Source organism: Electrophorus electricus, chromosome 16 (genome assembly GCF_041902795.1).
Source record: "Electrophorus electricus isolate QZ-2024a chromosome 16, ASM4190279v1, whole genome shotgun sequence".
Classification (NCBI taxonomy): domain Eukaryota; kingdom Metazoa; phylum Chordata; class Actinopteri; order Gymnotiformes; family Gymnotidae; genus Electrophorus; species Electrophorus electricus.
The window spans coordinates 1,881,213-1,902,817 of record NC_137512.1 but is presented as its reverse complement, the minus strand read 5'-3'; the positions used below and the strand labels follow the sequence as shown (position 1 = coordinate 1,902,817).

The window sequence follows — 21,605 nt, the reverse complement described above, 5'->3', positions numbered from 1 at the left end:
GAGAGGAGTTTGGAAAGAACGAGAGGTTACAGGAAGTCAAGAGTATATTTACCTGGCACTTCATCTCCAAGGCCGTTTTCGTGTATTAGGCTATGGATTTGTGCCTTTACAGTACGACACCCTGAGGGATTTCATTAAAAATGATAGCGGACACGCTTCTCATTCCGGCTCTGTTTGGTGTTAAAAGGTCTCTGAGTAAAGAGCATCTTTAGAGTGTAAAAGCTGGACGTTAATGAAAAGCTGGATAATGATTTCATCAGTGCGTAAAAGGCTGTAGCCTCGCACAAGTCAGAACTCACGCTGCTGCTCGGTCATGTCTGCAGAAGGCTGACGTCGCTGTGGCGCCGCTGACAATCACGCTGGTGCGGGAGGAGGTGATTGACTTCTCTAAGCCCTTCATGAGCCTGGGCATCTCCATCATGATCAAGAAGCCCACCAAGTCCAAGCCGGGCGTGTTCTCCTTCCTGGACCCGCTGGCCTACGAGATCTGGATGTGCATCGTGTTCGCCTACATCGGCGTGAGCGTCGTACTCTTCCTGGTCAGCCGCTTCAGCCCCTACGAGTGGCACGGCGACGATGACGACGAGGGCGTCGAGACCGGCTCCAGCCAGCTCACGCCGGCAGCTCCGGGCCAGCCGGGCCAGGCACAGCAGAGCCAGGAGCAGACCAACGAGTTCGGCATCTTCAACAGCCTCTGGTTCTCGCTGGGTGCGTTCATGCAGCAAGGCTGTGATATCTCACCCAGGTACGGTGCCCACTTCTTTTAGGAGATCTTCACTCGATGCCGGGCTGGAGGAATGTGATAGCGGGCTTTAAGGGCAGCGAGAGGTCAGTGGGGAGGGTCAGTCAGGTTATTAAACACATATGAGTCCACGGAGCTGGTGAGATGTTAATGACCAGGCAAAGCCAAAGCGTTATTGTAAAATCTTCCTATAGTTTGATTGGTTGCTTGCTTGCTTGTTTGTTTGTTGAATTCTCGGTCTGTGCATGCAGATTGGTGTGTTTTCTACAATGTGGAGTCTTGATATCTCACAGCTGTGTGTCAGGGTCTCCTTAGCAGTGCAGTAGAGAAAGTTGACAGCGGAGCGCACTCGAAGAACCGAGCAGCACCGAGGCGCTTTCTCAGGTGCAGAAGCTCCGTATTCACGTCTTTGTTTGCATGGTTGAGTGAGAGAGAGAAAGAGGGAAAGCGAGAGAAAGAAGAAGAGACAGAGAGAGAGAGAGAGAGAGAGAGAGAGAGGGAGAGATGGAGAGAGAGCTGGAGAGGTGAATAGAGAGGGAGAGATGGAGAGAGAGAGAGAGACAGAGCAGGAGGCTTACCATGCACGGCCACCCCACTCTCAAAGGTTGCCAATTAAAAATCTAATTAGCGGGCGTGAAAGTAGCAGCGTGAAGCGAACAGGGGAGAGGTGGAGGCGTGGCCCAGAGAGGGCAGCGGGTTGGGGGCGGAGCTGTGCCTAGCCAAGCCCCTCCCTCCAAGTCTGCTCAGTGTCCCGTATGGGTGGTTATTGATCTCCATGCGCTCGTTCAGTCGAGCTACCGTGTGCTGGTCTGTTCTAACAGGGAGGAGTGTTTCCTCGGCGCAGGGCGCTGTGAGGTGTCTGTGGTTAAGGTTATGCTAGTTTGCCGATATAATTTAGGCCTTTGGGCTTTGTGTTCTGTGCAGGTCCTTTAATCAGTGCAGTATCGATTGCTGTCAGCCTAATTACGAACGTCGTAAAATGCCAGCCGACGTGTAACATGACAACAGAAACTGGGTGCTGGATTCGGGTTCCGTCTCATGAGTGTCACTCACGGACGGCTGGCAGCGTTTTCCTGCTCTCCACGCTCATTTCATCTGCGTCGCGGCACAAAGGGAAACATTGAAAATATACGTTTCCCTCCTCCGAGGAGGAGGAGGAGGAGAAGAAGAAGGAGAAAGAGGCTCTCGACAGCCAGTAAGAACTGATTGTGTTGTCTTGCCAGCGGAGCTGAAATGTCAGCAGTGTGTGGGAGCAGAGGGGTGCTCGGCCCCCGCGGACGAGCGCGGTGGTGGGGAGAGGCAGAAACTCATCCTTAATTAGACTTCATCGTCTCTCCTGCCACGGTGTGTCATGACTCATGCATCGCAGACAGGAACCTGTGGTTGCCAGATGATGACAAAAACCGCCCTCCCCGTGCCACCGCGGGACTATATAAAGAGTTAATATAGGTAGCTTGGAGTCGCGTCAGCACTGCTAGAGTCGCCATTGGATGCTGGGCTGGCGTCATCGCACCCTAGAATAGTACATTAGGTGAGAGTGGGAACAAGCTCTGATCAGTAGCAGTCTGTGTTTCATCCAATCATCCAAGGATGGGGCCATCCAATCAGGGACATTTACATTTATGGCATTTTGCTGATGCTTTTGTACAATTCTGACTGAACGCAACTTGAGCAATTGAGGGTTAAGGGCCTTGCTCAGGGGTAACTTGGAAGGTGGGGCTTGAAATGGCAACCTTCTAATTACTAATCAAGTACCTTCACCACTGAGCTAGCACTGCAACGTTCACACACGGACATGGCGTAATGTCTTATTCCTGAACCCTGATTGGCTGTATGAGACAAAGGCTACCACAGTGATCTGGAGCTGCATATTAACCTGTTCCAGTCATTGTTTATTCCTTCTAAAGCCTTGTTTACTCCTGAGCTTTTGGAAATGTCAGACCTGTCTCTCAAAGCACCCTTCCCATCATCAGACCCCCGTGAAGAATCCACTTCACACACTCGGACGTGGCAGTCAGCCCTGCCTTTGTGGTGTGGAAATCGTCCATTCTCACTGACCTTTCTCGCACTGCTGATTCCCTTGCCTTTGTTTGAGACATTTCTAGGTCCAGCGGAGACGGTTCGCTCACCGTTCCAGCGTTCCGCTTCCCAGCGCAGTGCGAGGTCACGCGGCTCCGAGATCCCCTGTGTCTACTCTTCCCACACCCTTCGCTGCTCCCACCCGACACATAAAGCGCCCTCGCGGCCCGGGAGAACCGGGCCTACACCCGGTGCTGTTTGTTTCCTTTCCGGCTCATAGTAGTCGACAGCCGCTTGTCTACATGGAGTTCTGCATGAGAAGCTGTTCTTGCTGCAGGAAATGCACCTGTCGACATCCACCTGCCACCACAACTGATTAGCTCCTAATATAAAGGTCTGCACCGCTTGTCTGAGGTATATGTGGGTGCTCACGTGCGGGGCTGTTTTTCCCACAGCGGCTGCGTGGTTGCACCACTAAGCACCGCTGCTCGGAGAAAATAAATCACAAATACGCACTCCTACCTGCCTTAGCAAACAATTTCACAGCTCAGCAGTCAAAATAATTCGGAAGTGAATTATGCATTTTATCACCCATTACGACTCCATTGCTCGATTCAGGATTTACAGAGAATTTGCCTTTTTCGCTCCACAGTTTTACTGCTGTGTTTGTATGTGAATTTTGTGAATTGTTTTGAATATCGCAGTTTTATTATTGGATGGAGATCAGAAAAGGTCACCGCACAAGACTTTGACACCAGTCATTATTGGTGCCCTTGTCTAAGTTAGATTTTTTTTTTCTGTGCAATGGGACTTTTTTAGCGAGTGCTCTATTTAGGAGAACGGCACCTACAGGGATCAGGGCGGGGTGGAGACAAGCAGATGCCCCGCTGGGGCAGAATGGGGCAGTGTGGGACAGACCCTGCCACTCTGCCAATCACAGGTCCGCTTGGGCAGTAGAAGCTGCTGCCATGGCAACGCAGGAAGACAGTGGTATTTCCTCTGGAGTAGCATGGCTCACAGCATAAGAGCATTGTAGAGCGCCATTATCAGCCCCGTCGAGGGCATGCGTGCATGCATACGGGCATCTATGCCAAATCACTCGATGTGTGTCATTTTAAACATGCATTTAGTTGCATAGCACAGCTGTCATATCGTGGCTGGTTGAGACTTCTCTGGGAGTTTAACCCCCAGCGCGGGGTTCCTGGGAGTCATACGTATCTGGCGTATAGCTTTACGTTTTAATCACCTCCACACTAACGGTTTGGTAGTTAAACTGTAAGAACGGTGTGTTTTCATTTACAGACCTTTCTTCCTTTCCAGTCCCAAGCACTGGATCACACGCAGGTGTAAAAGTGTTCCCCTCGCCTGTGTACTGTAGCTTCGGACCACTGGGAGCAGGAGAAAAGCCTTCAGTGGTGATGGAGGAGAGGAGAGGAGACTAAAAGAGTGAAATAGAGAAGAGTGTGTCACTGTAGCGCTGCCCGATCTCCCTGCCAAAGCTGTCAAACCACACCAGAGCACTGGCGGTAAGATCTCTCCTCCTCGTCCCACTCTCGAGCTCGTCCAGTTTGTCCCGCCTCCAGGACCGCCTCCAGGGACTGACTCCTCCCCCATCAGCTCCGCTGCCGTAAGAACCGCCCCCACGGACTGTCTCCTCCCCCGTCAGCTCATTCCGGCCCTGCGTACAGTGGAGCAGGGCGTGAAACCTTACTCCTGTGTCATATTTAAGGTCTCAGAGGAGACCGGACCGCCTCTCCGTGAGACCGGCCCGCCCCTCTGGGAGACCGGCTCGCCTCTTCGGGGGATGCTGTTCAGCTTGGTCGAGTCAGAGGAGAGCGATGGTCATATGTGTGATAAGTCGAGGTTTCAGAAGCCCTTCATGGATGGCTAAGGAGATGTCTGTTTTTATTTCAACCCTGACAGGACACTTAAAAGTGCATCATGTGCAAAAGTCTTACGGGACTTGGGTCACCATCAGTCACTGCTGTGTTTCCACAGCCTGGCCCTATCACTCTGGGATATGTATGGGATATGTACGGGATATATGTGGGATATATGTGGGATATATGTGGGATATATGTGGGATATGTACGGGATATATGTGGGATATATGTGGGATATATGTGGGATATGTACGGGATATATGTGGGATATATGTGGGATATATACGGGATATATGTGGGATAAATATATGGGATATTTATGGGATATTTATGGGTTATTTGTGAGATATTTATGGGATATTTATGGGAACTTTATGGGCTATATATGGCTTCCAGGCTGTGATCTGTCCTCCCTATATGCGGTCCAAACAGGAAACCACAGATTGTCTGTTCTTGCCCTGTTTTGGGTCCTTGCTAATTCCAATATTTCCCTCTTTTTCTAATCTTCCAGTATAACGTTGGCTCCTCACTAATAGTGTCGTTTTTTGACACATAATAAGGTCATTAGCCATGCAAATGCCTTCATGGAGAAGGATGGTAACAAGGAATCAAATCTGCTTTGAACAGGATCCTTTAAGTTCTGCTTTTTCTGCAAAATCTCATATTTAATTTATGATTTTAATTGCATTCAAATTGCCATATCTGGTGCTATACTGTTGAAATAGTGCCTGAGTGAACATACTCACATACTATAAATATTGAATTCACTCATCCCCCACATCCTGTAAATATTTATTAGAAAAAGCTCATTGGTGCAACAGTCAGAGACAATTAGTCTTTCTCTCACTTTCAATCAATCATCAATGACCCCAGGAACACTGTGTATATATCCTCTTGGCGGTCATAGCATTTTTTCAGGGTCCTTTGAAATTTTAAATCTTACTACATAGTCATGAGCCAGATAACTGATATGATGCAATGGATCAGAGGAAGTCAGAGGAAAATGCATTACAGAGTGACAGAGGGGAGCTGGAGCAGCTTTCAGTACTCAAGAAAAGGATCCCATATCTTTATGAATTTACAGTGGAACCTCGTAACGTAGCTCTCATTTTTTCTAATTTTGCAAAATTTAGGAGATCATTCAGCCAGTGAACAGACGGTGAGACAAATGACTTCAACGTGAGTAGAATGAGCAAAAGCTCTAAAATCCAGAGGATGGATGGTCTAACAAGATCACTGGGGTGGGATCAAGCTCTACCTCACGAATCTTGGAAAGAACTTGGAATATGTTGGTCCAATATTTGTGGAGGGAAGAGCATGATAAAAACATTGGATTAGAGAAGATGGGGCGTGCTGACATCTGTCACGTAGGGGATTTGTATGTGGAAAACATTTTGAGAGCTTAATTTTATTCCAATGGGTGCCATGTAAAAATGTCTAATTGAATCAAGCTATGTCTGACACAGAAAGAGGAAGAGGATATGCCCCTCACCTCGCACCTGCTCTCACTGGCTTTTAAAAGAAGAAAGAGGAGGTTGTACACTGAGGAAAGTCTGGCATAGATGTTGGAAATCATATGTTTCTAGTTTAAGGTCAATTTCTGGAAGACTTCAATGGAGGGGGCCTTCTGGTTCAGAAGGAAAATGGGGTGCGTGAGCATGGACGAAGCTATGGACTTGAAAATGCTGGAAAATGTATTGCTGGGTAACTGCTGAGTAAAGTTACTGAAATGACGCAAATTTCCCATCGATGTACAGGTCACTAAATGGGCAACACCTTAGACCATAGCGAGAAAGCTCCATCCATAATGGATGGAAGAAAACTGTGATTGTGATGTAGAGGGGCATATCATGAAAATGACTTGAGGCCCAAATAGCGGTTAAACGGTGCCCAGTGTGAATGTCCCCGTTACTTTTGTAGTATAGGGTGCATTAGGACATTTTACTGAACAAATGAGCACTGATAAAGAGGATGGGCTACAGGAAAATGACTCCATCTTTAAGCAAGATAGGTCTGGCTTTGATTTGTTAAACTGTAGCCAACAGTGCACCACACGAAGATTGGAAACCCAGAAGTAAAATCGAAAATTGGGTTGTGCAAACCCTCCTGAGCTTTTGGGTTTTTCTAAATATATTTTTAAGTCTTGGAGGCTTTCTCCCTCAAAGGAATTCCAACACAATTCCATCTAGTCTGCAGAAGAACGCTTTAGCTAAAGATAAGGGAAGCAAAGACCAATGTGTCAAGTCCTGTTTAGTTTTATCCAGAAGCGACACAGAAATGTCTTTGAACAAGCCTTCGATCTGGTCTGTATCCTGGAAACACAGATATGTAAACGTATTACTGATTATTGGAAATGGAAAGTATGCTGTGGGCAGTTGTGTGCAGCTGGGTTCAAAGGGAACAGCTCACCTTTGTCCAAATTTAATTGGTACCCTGAAATTGATCCAAAAGTGTCTAATATAGACAAAACCAGCAGTTGTGATATCTTTAAGTTTGAGACAACGAGCAAAAGATCATTTGCACAGAGTGACACTTTCTGTTCAGTGTCATCTCTAATAACCACTGATATCCTAGGACTGAAACTTAAAGCTATGGAGAATGCAGGCTCCATGGCGAAATGCTGAGGTGACAGTGGGCAGCCTTGTCTAGGACCACGCCGGAGAGGAAGATAGTCAGAGTGCACATTATTAGTTCTGACAGATTCACATGGGGAAGAATATAGAAGTATAGGGTTCTGACCGAGTCCAAACTTCTCCACTGTACAGAAAAAGTGCTTCCCTGCATCTACATACATTAGGTCCTCTACTAAAGTCAAAGATGAAGGATTATAAATGGCATTAAACAAACGTCTAATACTAAAGAAGGAGTATCTACCTTTAACCAAGCCTGTGTGATTATTGTGGGAGGAACAGATTCCAGGCGCTTAGATAACACATCAGCTATCAATTTTGCACCCACATTAATCGGAGATATTGGCCAATAAGAGCTCTAAAAAAAGGGGATTTTTGTTCTTCAAAAGTACTGCATTTCTGTTAACGGTTGGGGTAAACATTTAGATGAGTAATGAATTTATCCATTCATATCAACTAGAAGGTTCCGTAGGTCACCTGTCTGGTCCGGGGTGTTGCCACATAGCGTGCTGTGAACTGCTCTTTTTGTTTCCTTTAGCGTAATGGGCTTTTCTAACTCGGAATCAGTCTGCTTCAACACGTGACACAGGAAGACTTCAGTCTGCAGACTGAGCCAACAGCTCTGAGTGGTATAGGTGACTATAGCAGTCTTTAAACTGATCTTTTATCAGTGGTGCCTGAGGGGATTTCTGATGCAGCTGATGAGCTAAACGTTCACTGGCTTTGTTAGAACTGAGTCTGTTTGCATTTAGATAGAACGTCCTCAGCATGAATTGTGGACAACAGGTCAAACTCTCCTTGTAGTATAAGTCTTGCAGTATAAGTCTTGTAGTATAAGTCTTGTAGTATAAGTCTTGTAGTATAAGTCTTGTAGTATAAGTCTTGTAGTATAAGTCTTATAGTATAAGTCTTATAGTATAAGTCTTGTAGTATAAGTCTTACAGTATAAGTCTTGTAGTATAAGTCTTATAGTATAAGTCTTATAGTATAAGTCTTGTAGTATAAGTCTTACAGTATAAGTCTTGTAGTATAAGTCTTGTAGTATAAGTCTTATAGTATAAGTCTTGTAGTATAAGTCTTATAGTATAAGTCTTATAGTATAAGTCTTGTAGTATAAGTCTTATAGTATAAGTCTTATAGTATAAGTCTTGTAGTATAAGTCTTGTAGTATAAGTCTTATAGTATAAGTCTTATAGTATAAGTCTTGTAGTATAAGTCTTATAGTATAAGTCTTGTAGTATAAGTCTTATAGTATAAGTCTTGTAGTATAAGTCTTATAGTATAAGTCTTATAGTATAAGTCTTGTAGTATAAGTCTTACAGTATAAGTCTTGTAGTATAAGTCTTATAGTATAAGTCTTATAGTATAAGTCTTGTAGTATAAGTCTTACAGTATAAGTCTTGTAGTATAAGTCTTGTAGTATAAGTCTTATAGTATAAGTCTTGTAGTATAAGTCTTATAGTATAAGTCTTATAGTATAAGTCTTGTAGTATAAGTCTTATAGTATAAGTCTTATAGTATAAGTCTTATAGTATAAGTCTTGTAGTATAAGTCTTGTAGTATAAGTCTTATAGTATAAGTCTTGTAGTATAAGTCTTATAGTATAAGTCTTATAGTATAAGTCTTATAGTATAAGTCTTGTAGTATAAGTCTTATAGTATAAGTCTTATAGTATAAGTCTTATAGTATAAGTCTTGTAGTATAAGTCTTATAGTATAAGTCTTGTAGTATAAGTCTTATAGTATAAGTCTTGTAGTATAAGTCTTATAGTATAAGTCTTGTAGTATAAGTCTTGTAGTATAAGTCTTATAGTATAAGTCTTATAGTATAAGTCTTATAGTATAAGTCTTGTAGTATAAGTCTTATAGTATAAGTCTTATAGTATAAGTCTTATAGTATAAGTCTTGTAGTATAAGTCTTATAGTATAAGTCTTGTAGTATAAGTCTTATAGTATAAGTCTTGTAGTATAAGTCTTGTAGTATAAGTCTTATAGTATAAGTCTTATAGTATAAGTCTTATAGTATAAGTCTTGTAGTATAAGTCTTATAGTATAAGTCTTATAGTATAAGTCTTATAGTATAAGTCTTGTAGTATAAGTCTTGTAGTATAAGTCTTATAGTATAAGTCTTATAGTATAAGTCTTATAGTATAAGTCTTGTAGTATAAGTCTTATAGTATAAGTCTTATAGTATAAGTCTTATAGTATAAGTCTTGTAGTATAAGTCTTATAGTATAAGTCTTGTAGTATAAGTCTTATAGTATAAGTCTTGTAGTATAAGTCTTGTAGTATAAGTCTTATAGTATAAGTCTTATAGTATAAGTCTTGTAGTATAAGTCTTATAGTATAAGTCTTGTAGTATAAGTCTTATAGTATAAGTCTTGTAGTATAAGTCTTGTAGTATAAGTCTTATAGTATAAGTCTTATAGTATAAGTCTTGTAGTATAAGTCTTATAGTATAAGTCTTGTAGTATAAGTCTTATAGTATAAGTCTTGTAGTATAAGTCTTTTTGTACATTGGGAGAAAGCGAGGTGGCATTAGTATGATCAAGTTGTGAAATTTAAGTTGTCAGGTCAGTTAACTTTTTGCTTTTTCATCCTTCTTTCATAAACAGTATAAGAAATTATTTGCCCCCTAATGTACGCTTTCAATGTTTCTCAAAGGATAGTGGGAGAAACGTCGTCTGTCTTGATTTTAATAACTATATCTATGGGATCAGAGGGAAAGGTAATGAATTTGTCATCAGAAAGTAAGCGGTTATTAAAGTGTTGTGGAGGACCTGATGCAGCGCCTCTTTCCCAATTTAAATTCTTTGCAACAGGTCCAGGATCAGATGTAACAGTGAAAGCGTACTGACAAGAGCATACTGAGGGAAGATGTCTAATGTCCAGAAGACAGTAGTCAGTGCGTGTAAAGGTGTGATGTAAATGTGAGAATAAAGAGAAACCTCCAAACATCAGTTACAGCATGTTCCTCCAGAACGGATCTAGTCATTTTTACAGACTTTGTTTGAGGTTTAATGTTCATTGAGGGTCGATCTAAAGAAGGATTGAGCCAGCAGTTGAACTCATCTTCAAGGATAAGGTGTGTATCCTGAAAGGTAGATAAGGTGGTGTGAGTGTGTATCCTGCAAGAAGGATAAAAGGGGTCTTCAAGATATTTTCATTGTGCCATTTAGGAGCATAAACATCGGCTATAACATTTAGGCTATATCATTGGCTATATCATTGGCTATAACATTGGCTATAACATTTAGGCTATATCATTGGCTATATCATTTAGGCTATATCATCGGCTATAACATTTAGGCTATATCATTGGCTATAACATTGGCTATAACATTGGCTATAACATTTAGGCTATATCATTGGCTATAACATTAAGGCTATATCATTGGCTATAACATTTAGGCTATATCATCGGCTATAACATTTAGGCTATATCATTGGCTATATCATTGGCTATAACATTGGCTATAACATTTAGGCTATATCATTGGCTATAACATTAAGGCTATATCATTGGCTATATCATTGGCTATAACATTTAGGCTATATCATTGGCCATAACATTTAGGCTATATCATTGGCTATAACATTGGCTATAACATTTAGGCTATATTATTGGCTATAACGTTTAGGCTATATCATCGGCTATAACATTTAGGCTATATTATTGGCTATAACATTTAGGCTATATCATCGGCTATAACATTGGCTATATCATTGGCTATAACATTTAGGCTATATCATTGGCCATAACATTTAGGCTATATCATTGGCTATAACATTGGCTATAACATTTAGGCTATATCATTGGCTATAACATTGGCTATAACATTTAGGCTATATCATTGGCTATAACATTAAGGCTATATCATTGGCTATAACATTTAGGCTATATCATTGGCTATAATATTTAGGCTATAACATTTAGGCTATATCATTGGCTATATTATTTAGGCTATATCATTGGCTATAACATTTAGGCTATATCATTCGCTATAACATTTAGGCTATATCATTGGCCATAACATTTAGGCTATATCATTGGCTATAACATTGGCTATAACATTTAGGCTATATCATTGGCTATAACATTTAGGCTATATCACTGGCTATAACATTTAGGCTATATCATTGGCTATAACATTGGCCATATCACTGGTATATCAAACATTCTACCAGTTACAATAACATGTCTACCATTATTATCAACCTTACACTCGGGTAACATAAACGGCACAGATTTATGTATCAAACTTGCTGTTCCCCTCACCTTACTGCAAAAATTTGAATAATGAATTTTAGCCAACCCATCTTCTACATAGTTTATGATGGTAGCTAGTTTTCAAATAGGTGTCTTGTAAAACATGATGTGTGTCCCAAGAGTGTGAAGATAGTGAAGTGCTCTACTTTGTGTAACCGGTTGATTCAAGCCTTTGACGTTCCAGCTGGTGAATTTCAGCATGTGTCCTCCAGACTGGCTTCCTGAGGTGCGTTGTGAAGTCATGTATTTTGTTGTGGAGTCATTTGGAAGTAGGCAGACTAATGGTAGCAAGAATGTGTGATAAATCCGCAAAACGTAGCCCTCCCCACAAACGCTACAGTACAATATTAGTTTTAAAAAGATGACAACAGTGAAAAATGGGAGCTCAAGGGTTATCAAAGACAATAAACTTGAAGTTTAACAGACTTTCCACATGAACAAGGCACCCTTAAACCTCCTTCAACCATAAGCATTATACTGAACGTTCATTATGTAGGGTAGCCTTGGCATTAAGGCAGGACATATAACCAGTCAACCGCTGTCCATAAAAAATATGACACTCCTACCAGTGTTCCAGGTACAATTGTCATGGTGAGCCTTAGCTCATTTTCATATTGACAGAGTCTGCAGCCACAGATGGATCGGTGAAGTTGTGGACGCCTCCCGTAGGTAGGGTGATTGTCAATTCTGCTGGGGAAAAATGGGACGAATCTGACTCCAGGGCATTCGCGTAAGAGTTTTATGACAGGGCCAGATGCTGCCTGTTTTTTTGCCACCTCGGTGGTGAAATCAGGAAATATGAGCAGTTTCTCAGCAGGGCTGCCTTGGCCACCCACCGGAGGATCATATCTCTGACGTGATCGTAGGGTACCCTGGCTGTGAATGGTCTCGGGATTTCCCTTGGTCAGTTCAGCTCAAAGCCAGCGATGTGCGCTCATCTAGGCCTGGGACGTCCTGAAGCATCTGAGCAATGAAGCCAATTGGGCATTGACCCTGTAGACCTTCAGGTACTCAGAGTGTGTTATTTCTTCTCTGTCTATTTTTGAGATCTTCACATTTTGCTTTCAGTGCCTTCACTTCTGGAGAGAGTTTAAACAATGTAGTCTCAATGGCGCGGACACCATCGCTCTGAGAACAAGCACAGCGTTCCCGCTGTTGTATGGTGTGACTGTGCATCCAGTGTGAGTTGTAACTGTGAAATTGAACTTTTGAACTCTTGTTTTGCAGTTGCTATATCCGATTTAAGGCTGGTAGACAGAGAATGAATTTTAGAGTCAATTTTGTTACCTACATCAGCTTTCAGAGGAAAGGCATCACTCAGGGTGTGGAGCCTGTCTCCTGCAGATCTCCAGACCAGCCTTTACCAGGTCATTACTCACCTGCTTTCATCATACCCTGCGTATGTTTACATAATTACAGGATGACAATGTTGGATATTAATATTTATAGTTAAAACTCCTGTCATTTATATGTGCATGCACATAATTGGAATGCCCTGCACTTCTGCACATTCTTATCATGTAAGCCTTCAGAAGCCTTGCGTCTTAATGAGGTTGTGTGTAACCGTGTTTTCAGAGCCTGAATGTCAGTAGCTCTTAGCGTTGCATGAAACCCCACGCATCTGCTGTAGCACATCGCAAAATTTGCAAATTACCTTCCAAACATAATAGAACCTTGATGGGAACCACGATCTAAAGGCAAGTGGAACTACAACAAGAGTTTCCTGTTTTTTTGTAAAGGAGCTTTTCTCTGCACTGAAAATCAGTGGATCAATGCAGAACTGTGAATGATGGAAGACCATTTTAATAAAACTGTGTCTGTCCTCGAAAAGAACAGTGGCACACACATTACCAGACAGCCCTCCTGACAGGGTCGCGGTCGGAAAGCCGCGACCAGTACATCGGCGCCTCGGGAATGCAGAAACGTTGAAACAATGTTTGGCACGGGTCACTTCCCCATCCACAGGCCCACGGAGGGGGTTAGCAGCAGCAGCAGCTTGCTGGACCAGAACAGACCAGTGCCTACGGGAGGCAGCTCCCACAGTGGGCAGTACCACCAGCCACGTCTCCACCAGCCGACTGGGGGGCTGGGCTGAGCGGCTGCAGGTGGCTGAGGGGCAGACAGGCATTGCAAATACCTTCCATTGCTCCTGTGACCTGAGCAGAGCTCTCCGGGCATCCCTTAGCAGGTTTGGACCACTCGGATATTCCTGTCTGGACCTCGCAGGTGCCAAGGAATTCCGCCTGACCTGCAGGAGTGGCTGAGAAAGCAGCGTTTAAAAAGATATTTATATTTCCGTCACAGCTTTGAAAGGGGTGAGATGTGGAAGCAGTTTCAGAGCTGCTGCCGAGGGCAGAGAGGTGTTTCTGCTTCTGGCTGTTTTCGTGATTTTGCTTCTGGACTTGGTCAGCTGGTTCTAGGCCTGCAGGCAGTCGGATTTGCACCTCTGTGTTGCGTTTACTTGGACCTTTCACTGTCCTCACACCTGTGGGATCACACCTGTGTTTTTGTTTCTGTTCTCCCTCATCGGGCCACTATTAACCTTTCTGGTTGCTGTTGCTTTTCTGTCACAGCTGTGTGCTCTTCTGCTGTTAATACACACACACACACACACACACACACACACACACACACACGCGCACACACACATGCGCACACATGCACACACACACTTGCACATATACAGACACACTCGCAGTTCAAGGGAGATGTAGGCGCAGTGGGCAGTTACACTGGAGAATAAATGCCCCTAGTGCTATTAATCCCCAAGCAATTAATATGCATGCATTCATTAAATGTAATGGCAACATTCTGGACGTGAGATTAACGAGTGATGGCAGGTCTTATCTTCTCCAAACAGACATTGGTTTGGAGTTGGAGTTAAGAGCTGAGGAGATACAAAGCAGTGTGTTAAACACACAAGAGCTCAGAACAGTGTAAACACACACAGCAACATGAGAATGGATAGTGGAGGATTGTGGGTAGCGACTTTCATGCCGTGAGGATAAGGTGAATAGGATACACCATACGGTCTACGGTCGAAGGAACTTTTAAGCTGACAATCAATTACACATCCTCATGGCATACTGAACTATTGACATTTTAAATTAGGTTTTCATTAAGAAAAGCCTTTCATTCAGTCTGTGTGTGTGTGTGTGTGTGTGTGTGTGTGTTTGTGTGTGTGTGTGTGTGTGTGTGTGTGTTTCTTCATCCAGATCTCTCTCAGGTCGCATTGTCGGTGGTGTGTGGTGGTTCTTCACCCTCATCATCATCTCCTCATACACGGCGAACCTGGCGGCCTTCCTCACCGTGGAGAGGATGGTGTCACCCATCGAGAGTGCGGAAGACCTGGCCAAGCAGACGGAGATCGCCTATGGAACGCTGGACGCTGGCTCCACCAAAGAGTTTTTCAGGGTGAGAGAGGAGAAGTGTTTGGAAAGATGTTGAAATTCGGCAAACGGACCCTTCTACCAAGTGGCCATTTTAAACACTCTCAAAATGACACAGCAGCAAATTAGGTAGCAGTGAACCTTCCCCGAGCTTCACCATCACACTGTGTCCTCCCGCAGAGGTCAAAGATCGCCGTGTTCGAGAAAATGTGGTCCTACATGAAGTCGGCAGACCCCTCCGTGTTTGTGAAGACCACCGACGAGGGTGTGATGAGGGTGAGGAAGTCGAAGGGGAAGTATGCCTACCTGCTGGAGTCCACCATGAACGAGTACATCGAGCAGCGCAAGCCCTGCGACACCATGAAGGTCGGAGGGAACCTGGACTCCAAGGGCTACGGCGTGGCCACGCCCAAAGGCTCGCCGCTCAGGTAAGGCACAGCGCCCCTGTGTGTCCAGCTCGGCCTCTGCATGCGTGCTCTGTCAGTTTTGTGGTAGCCGATCGTGGTTGAAATGGTGGTTTGTTGGTGGTGGAGGCTGGCTGCTGATTGGATGGGGAATTAGGTGCGGATTCTCTATCTGTGTATAAACTTATAAACATGTTTTGCTGTTTTCCAAGGACCTTCTGTCCTTTTCATAAAGCCACATTTTGACCTTGAAATTCTTTTTAGCCTTTTAACTTGATCATATACAATTTTTTAATCGTTTTCCTAAATAATAGGAAATGGAAAATGTGGCACATCACCTCCACTGCCATGGAGCACAGCGGTGTGTGTGTGTGTGTGTGTGTGTGTGTGTGTGTGTGTGTGTGTGTGTTTGTGTGTGTGTGTGTCTCGCATGTTTGTGTTTCTTTGCCTGAATCGGGCAAAGAATTGCATGCATATTAGTGTAAGAGCCGAGCTCTTTTCAATCGCTTGCATAAGAAACGATGGGAATATGGTGGGAAAACAGTGGGAATACAGTGGTAATACGGTGAGAAAACGGATCCTCTCCAGAACACACTGTGCTCAGATCCCTCATACTAAACACTCCAACACAGCACAGACCTCCCTAGGGTCATAACAATACACCGATTCTGATCGGGGCATCGATTCTAAATTTGATTGTCTGCCAAACAAACTCAATTGCTGAAGGGTTATTTTCAATACTCATGAGTTTATTTTATGGTTTATTCTATGGTTTTTGACCCATTGACCATCGTGTGTATATATATATATATATATATATATATATATATATATATATATATAATATTTTGATAAGGCCTAAGCTTCTTTATCAATCTCCCTTTCTTCTTATATGTGTACAAAATGAATGTGTTTATAACAAAAAAATTCATGAATGTCCACCCACTTATAATCTTATGCAAGTTATTGTAATGAAAGCCAGAAAATGGAAATGGACAGTTGTGTTTTCCTTTGTTGTTCTTCCACTGTGCTGCTGCCACTGTCTGTTTCATAAGCCCTAACCTTTGTGACGAACGCGCCACTGCACATGTGATATTACGTTCGCTCCAGTGCAAAAGAGGCTCAGAAGGGCAATTTGGAGCTGCTGGAATAACCTCAGTAAACTCCATCTCTCGCTAATAAGATAAGCGCCTCTGGGAAAAGACCTTCCAGCAAATGGACTGTCATTTTGTGGGTCACCTTACAGCAACATGAGAATGGGGGTACAGGCAGACGGGAGGGTGGCAGCTCTGGATAGGAGACGCAGAAAGTCCAACTTTCCACATGTCACGCGGGGCAGGAGTTAAATTACATTCAGAACTTGGCAGCCATTACAGAATTCCGAAACGCACTTCTCAGCCTCGGCGGCAGTGCCATGAGAGACAGCGGGAGACACGCCGCCTCCCAGCAGCCGTTTCAGCTGAATTCCGATCCGTGTGACACACAACCACTGTGCTGGACGTACGCGGCTCTGTGACGGACCCGGAGAACAGCCCCCTCATGGGTCCGGCGAAGCCGACAATCCGTGAGAACGGAATATCACATTGAACGGGAAACCGGGAGCCTCTGGACGGCTGGATGAGCACAAAGGGCCCTGTGCACAGGACAGAACGTGTTATTAATGTGGTTTGATTTGGCCTTTGGTGTGTGTGTGTGTGTGTGTGTGTGTGTGTGTGTGTGTTTGTGTGTGTGTGTGTTTGTGTGTGTGTGCGGCGCAGCAGTCACAGTGCAGAGAGGCTGCGCTTTACTACTACGCGTGTTTTAGCCTTTGAATGAAACTGAGCGAACATTGGCTCTCATTCAGTGGTCAGACTGGCCCTGATGGGACTGATATTGCTGAATTTCTGGGTTATTCCTGCATATTATATTTAGCTGTTAATTAAGAGTCATGTGTTTACCTGGTCTACTGAGGGCCAGAGGACCATACCTGTGTCCTGTTGCATTTTAATTGCTGCCCGCACATTTGTGTCGTCCCTTTGGCATGTCAAATGACTGCAGCTGATTGATGCGTTCCTGTCCTTTCATCCATAATTCCTCTGTTCCCACGGCGACCAGCCAATAACACCATCCCACCAAAGGCGCTGCGGCCCTCCACAGCTCCCATTAGAACTCTTCATTCTGTCTGTCCCTCAGATTTCTTTCTCTCTGACTCTTTTGGGGCTGGAAAGAACTCGCGGGGTTTTACCGAGCAGCACCGTCGGCCCCTACAGGGGCAGGGATCTGGGCCACGTCTGATTGCGCTGCCGACCGGCTGAGCCTGCTAGTCGCAGTGTGCTCAGATATGCAATCGTGGCCATCAAACTGCTGGACTTCAGGGTTACAGGTGGAAAGGATAAGAGATCACAGCCTCAGACCTGCTTGGAGAGTCAACGGTGTCTTTCCCCTTTTTGTGATGCCCAGTTTAGTGCCAGTTAAAGTTTGTTTGCTATAATGACTAATCCAATCATGGCAACTGAGGAACAGTAAGTAGATCAGACAAATATCTTTTACAAATGTTTCAATTGGTCCAGATCATGAGATGCCAGACGACGTATTTTTGATGGTCTTGAAGGGGAACAGACGTCCAGCAGGCACATCTGAGGCTAAGCTGATATCTCCTTTCATCCCGTGAGGTTCCGCCCGCTGCTTGGTAAAACCCGTCTTTTCCGCTGAAAGCCACTAACACAAGCGTTTGCTCGCCGTTTGACCATGCCTCCTGTTGACCCAGGAGGCCGGTCGTTCCATGCATTAACCCCTCAAAAGCCAGACGGAGCGGTAGGCGCCAGAGCCTGCACGCCGTCGCACCGAGAGAGACGCCGCGCCGATCTGCCACTGACCACACTATTGTCTCGTTATCGTTCCAAGAAACCCAGTAAACCTGGCCGTGTTAAAGCTGAATGAGCAGGGCCTGCTGGACAAATTGAAAAATAAGTGGTGGTACGACAAGGGCGAGTGCGGCAGCGGAGGAGGTGATTCCAAGGTCAGCCCCAGTGTGACAAACCGACCGGGTAAAGATCCAGCCCTGGGGGGGCGGGTAACTGGCAACCCAGCGCTGACCACACGCTCGGGCCCAGAACTGCCAAACAGTGTCGATCGGGAATGCCGCAGTAATTTCCTTCAGCCGGATTCATTTTGGAGATTGGCCCCCTCGTACGACGTGGAGAGGTCACGTTTGACCCGGTTTAGACAGACCCCGTTAGCGTGTTTTCAGCCTGCCAGTTACCCAAAGTGATATAGTAATACACATCTCGCAGCAGGGAACAGCGATATGGCCAGATGGAGTATTAATGCATATCACTTTCACTATCAAGTGTCAAAATGTCTTCTTTTTCCCCCTGATGTATACGTGTGCGTGCTTGTGGGTTTATATGTAACAGTACACGTGAGTTGATGCCGAGTGCGGCTGTGTGTCTGATCGTGTGCCGAATAGCATAAAATAACATGGACCATGTTATTTATGTTATTTCCCCGGGTGAAGAATCCCCGTAAACCTAGCGGTGTTGAAACACAATGAGCAAGCCGTCTTAGACAAACTGAAAAACAAATGGTGGTATGATAAAGGCGAGTGTGGAAGCACGGACTCCGGAAGAAAGGTCAGTTCACGCCACGGTCCTCTACTGTAACCCCCCACCCCCCTCGGTTAACCCCTGACCCCTGTGGGCCCTTCCACAGTCCTGCCATCTCTCTCTCTCTCTCTCTCTCTCTCTCTCTCTCTCTCTCTCTCTCTCTCCCTCTCTCTCTCTCTCTCTCCCTCTCTCTCTCTCTCTCTCTCTCTCTCTCTCTCCCTCTCTCTCTCTCTCTCTCTCTCTCTCGCCCTCTCTCTCTCTCTCTCTCTCTCTCTCTCTCTCTCTCTCTCCCTCTCTCTCCCTCTCTCTCTCTCTCTCTCTCCCTCTCTCTCTCTCTCTCTCTCCCTCTCTCTCTCTCTCTCTCTCCAGGCTCACATTTACTCTGTTCTGCTGGGGGCACTAGAGCGTGCCTTACGCTGCACTGGCCTGAAACGTCTGAGCCAACACACGATGAGCTCCGCATAGTTTTGGCACTGGCCACGTCTCACGTTCATCGTGTTTGGTTTTAATTAGCAAAACAGAAACTGCTGCGTCAGAGAGAACGTTCTTTACCGTGCGAGGAGCCTAATTAGCTGAAAACTTTTTATCTGCACATATCCTCTGGTATTCCGCAAAGGATTTTGTTTCGCTCGTGTTTCCTGGGGGGGGATGTCTGCAAACTGAACGTAATAAAGTTATCTTTAACGCAGGGTATGTAAATAACGGAATAGGGTAGGGACTCGTGATTGGAAGGTGGGTGCCAGCAGCCCAGCGCAGACTAGTATGGTGGAGTAAATGTGAGCGTGGAGCACGTGGAACTGCAGTTGCAGCGTTCGGACCCTCGGTGAGAGACACCCCCCCCCCGCCCCTGGTGTATCATGCTCTCTCTGTCTGCCAATGGAGTGTGTATGTGTCTGGGACGCGACCCCGCCACACTCCCGTCCTGCTTAAGGCCCTGGTTACCAGTCTGACCACGCCCACATGCATGATTCACACATCTGATATCACGCCCCCCCGACCCCACCTCCCGCCCTATTGCGGTATGATGACCAATCAGTGGCCAAACAATTTAAGTCCCTCCCCCTCCATGTTAACTGACAAATGTTCACTATGCAAAAACATCACTGTATTATGATTACCCTGGTGAGTTAAACTTTGACCCTTCCCCTTTGACACAATCTGTCCTGCGTGGGTACCTGCGGCTGATGTGAGCAGCTGTCATTCTCCCTTTCCTCTGCCCCACAGCCGTTCCACTGTGTGTCTGTGTTTTAATAAAATGTTGCTTGTTTTCAGAAAGATATGAAATGGCAATGGCATGGGAAGCCAGTCTCCTTTTGTGTTAGTGTGTGAACGCATGGATTAGCTGTATTGATCAAAATATCTTCAAATACGAGTGTTAAATAAATAACTGGAACCCAGTTATTTGATATTTGAGCGTGGTTCGGTCTGACCTCTTTGACAGATTAATAACCGCTGAAGGAAGACAGTCGTAAAACTGTCGAAGTGCAAGACCGTTTATCAGCTACGCTTTCAGTCACTTTAACCACCGTGAAAAATAAAATAGAGTAATAAACATTTCAGGGTCACATTTAAAGGTTTCATATTTTTAATTTGTTGTAGTGATTTGGTCAAGGATTTCTACAGTAACATCTTCTGTCTCTGTATGTTAAAACTGAGTTAGTTTCAGTATTGTTTTTGTGTTTGCCAGCTATTGTATGTACTGTTCAATTCTGTGCATATTAGTGATGTTCAAATGAGTGTGAAATGTGTGTGTGTGTGTGTGTGTGTGTGCGCGTGCGTGGGTATGTCCGTGAACGTCTGAGCTGTATGCGTAGCCAGTATGTATAGAGTATATGTGTGTGCTGTTATGGAAAGCCTTCTTTGACGTGACTGTCTCCTCGTGTAGGATAAGACCAGTGCTCTGAGCCTCAGCAATGTCGCCGGCGTCTTCTACATCCTGATTGGTGGTCTGGGCTTGGCGATGCTGGTCGCCCTGGTGGAGTTCTGCTACAAGTCCAGGACTGAGTCTCGTAGGATGAAGGTGCCCGCCCACCCCGCCCTGCACAGCGCCGCCCTGGAGGCCACGTACACTGAGCTGCAGAGTTACAGCCTCTACAGTGGCCACGCCGTTAAGATATGAAAGCGCCCTGGGGTGGTGTCTCACCCAACCTGCCCCATCCAGCAGGGGGTGCTGAACCCAGTCTTTAGGTCCCTGTGGCAGACTGTCACTGCCCTCAGCGACTCGCATGTGTCTACGGCCTGTGTCCCTGTCTCACTCCCCCTCTCTCGCTCCCTCCCGGTCACTGTCTCTATCAAACTCTCCTCGTCTCCGCGTCCCCCTGCTCCCGCGCCGCAGCAAAGGAAACATAGCGCCCCCTGGAGGGCTGCCGGGATGGATGGCTGTGCACGGTGAACCGTCCTCCGCTTTCCTGCTCAGCAGGCCCGGTGCGGTAGCCGCGCAGGTGAAACATTCCCTCTGCTTCTCCGCAGATCTGTCAGGATCTAAACTGCCATTACTCGGGAGCCTTATTTAAGAAGCGCTTGCCTTAATTGAGTTTAATGCGAGATCTCACTAAACCAGACACCTCTGCAGTCCGCTCGCGCGCCACCCACGGCCTGCGAGCCTCCCGGTGCTGTAACGTGGTTTCAGATCACTGGCTACGGTAGGCAATTAGCCACAGCAGTTCCTAACACAACTGTGTTATC

General features: G+C 45.2%; 1 protein-coding gene across 7 annotated transcripts in view; it reads left to right on the top strand.

Annotated features, from left to right (window-relative positions):
- The window catches only part of gria1a (glutamate receptor, ionotropic, AMPA 1a), a 56,340-nt gene that overhangs the window by 30,501 nt on the left and 4,234 nt on the right, over positions 1 to 21,605 (top strand). For 2 of the 7 annotated variants that reach the window (XM_027024069.3, XM_081698516.1), the window contains exons 11-15: positions 324 to 745; positions 14,759 to 14,957; positions 15,113 to 15,360; positions 18,220 to 18,334; positions 20,806 to 20,940. In XM_027024069.3, the coding sequence (XP_026879870.2) occupies positions 324 to 745; positions 14,759 to 14,957; positions 15,113 to 15,360; positions 18,220 to 18,334; positions 20,806 to 20,940 (1,119 nt within the window). Of the gene's footprint in view, positions 1 to 323; positions 746 to 14,758; positions 14,958 to 15,112; positions 15,361 to 17,885; positions 18,948 to 20,805; positions 20,964 to 21,605 lie in introns of those variants that run through there. The other 5 variants (XR_014117408.1, XM_027024067.3, XR_014117409.1 and 2 more) reach the window with 5 other exon arrangements.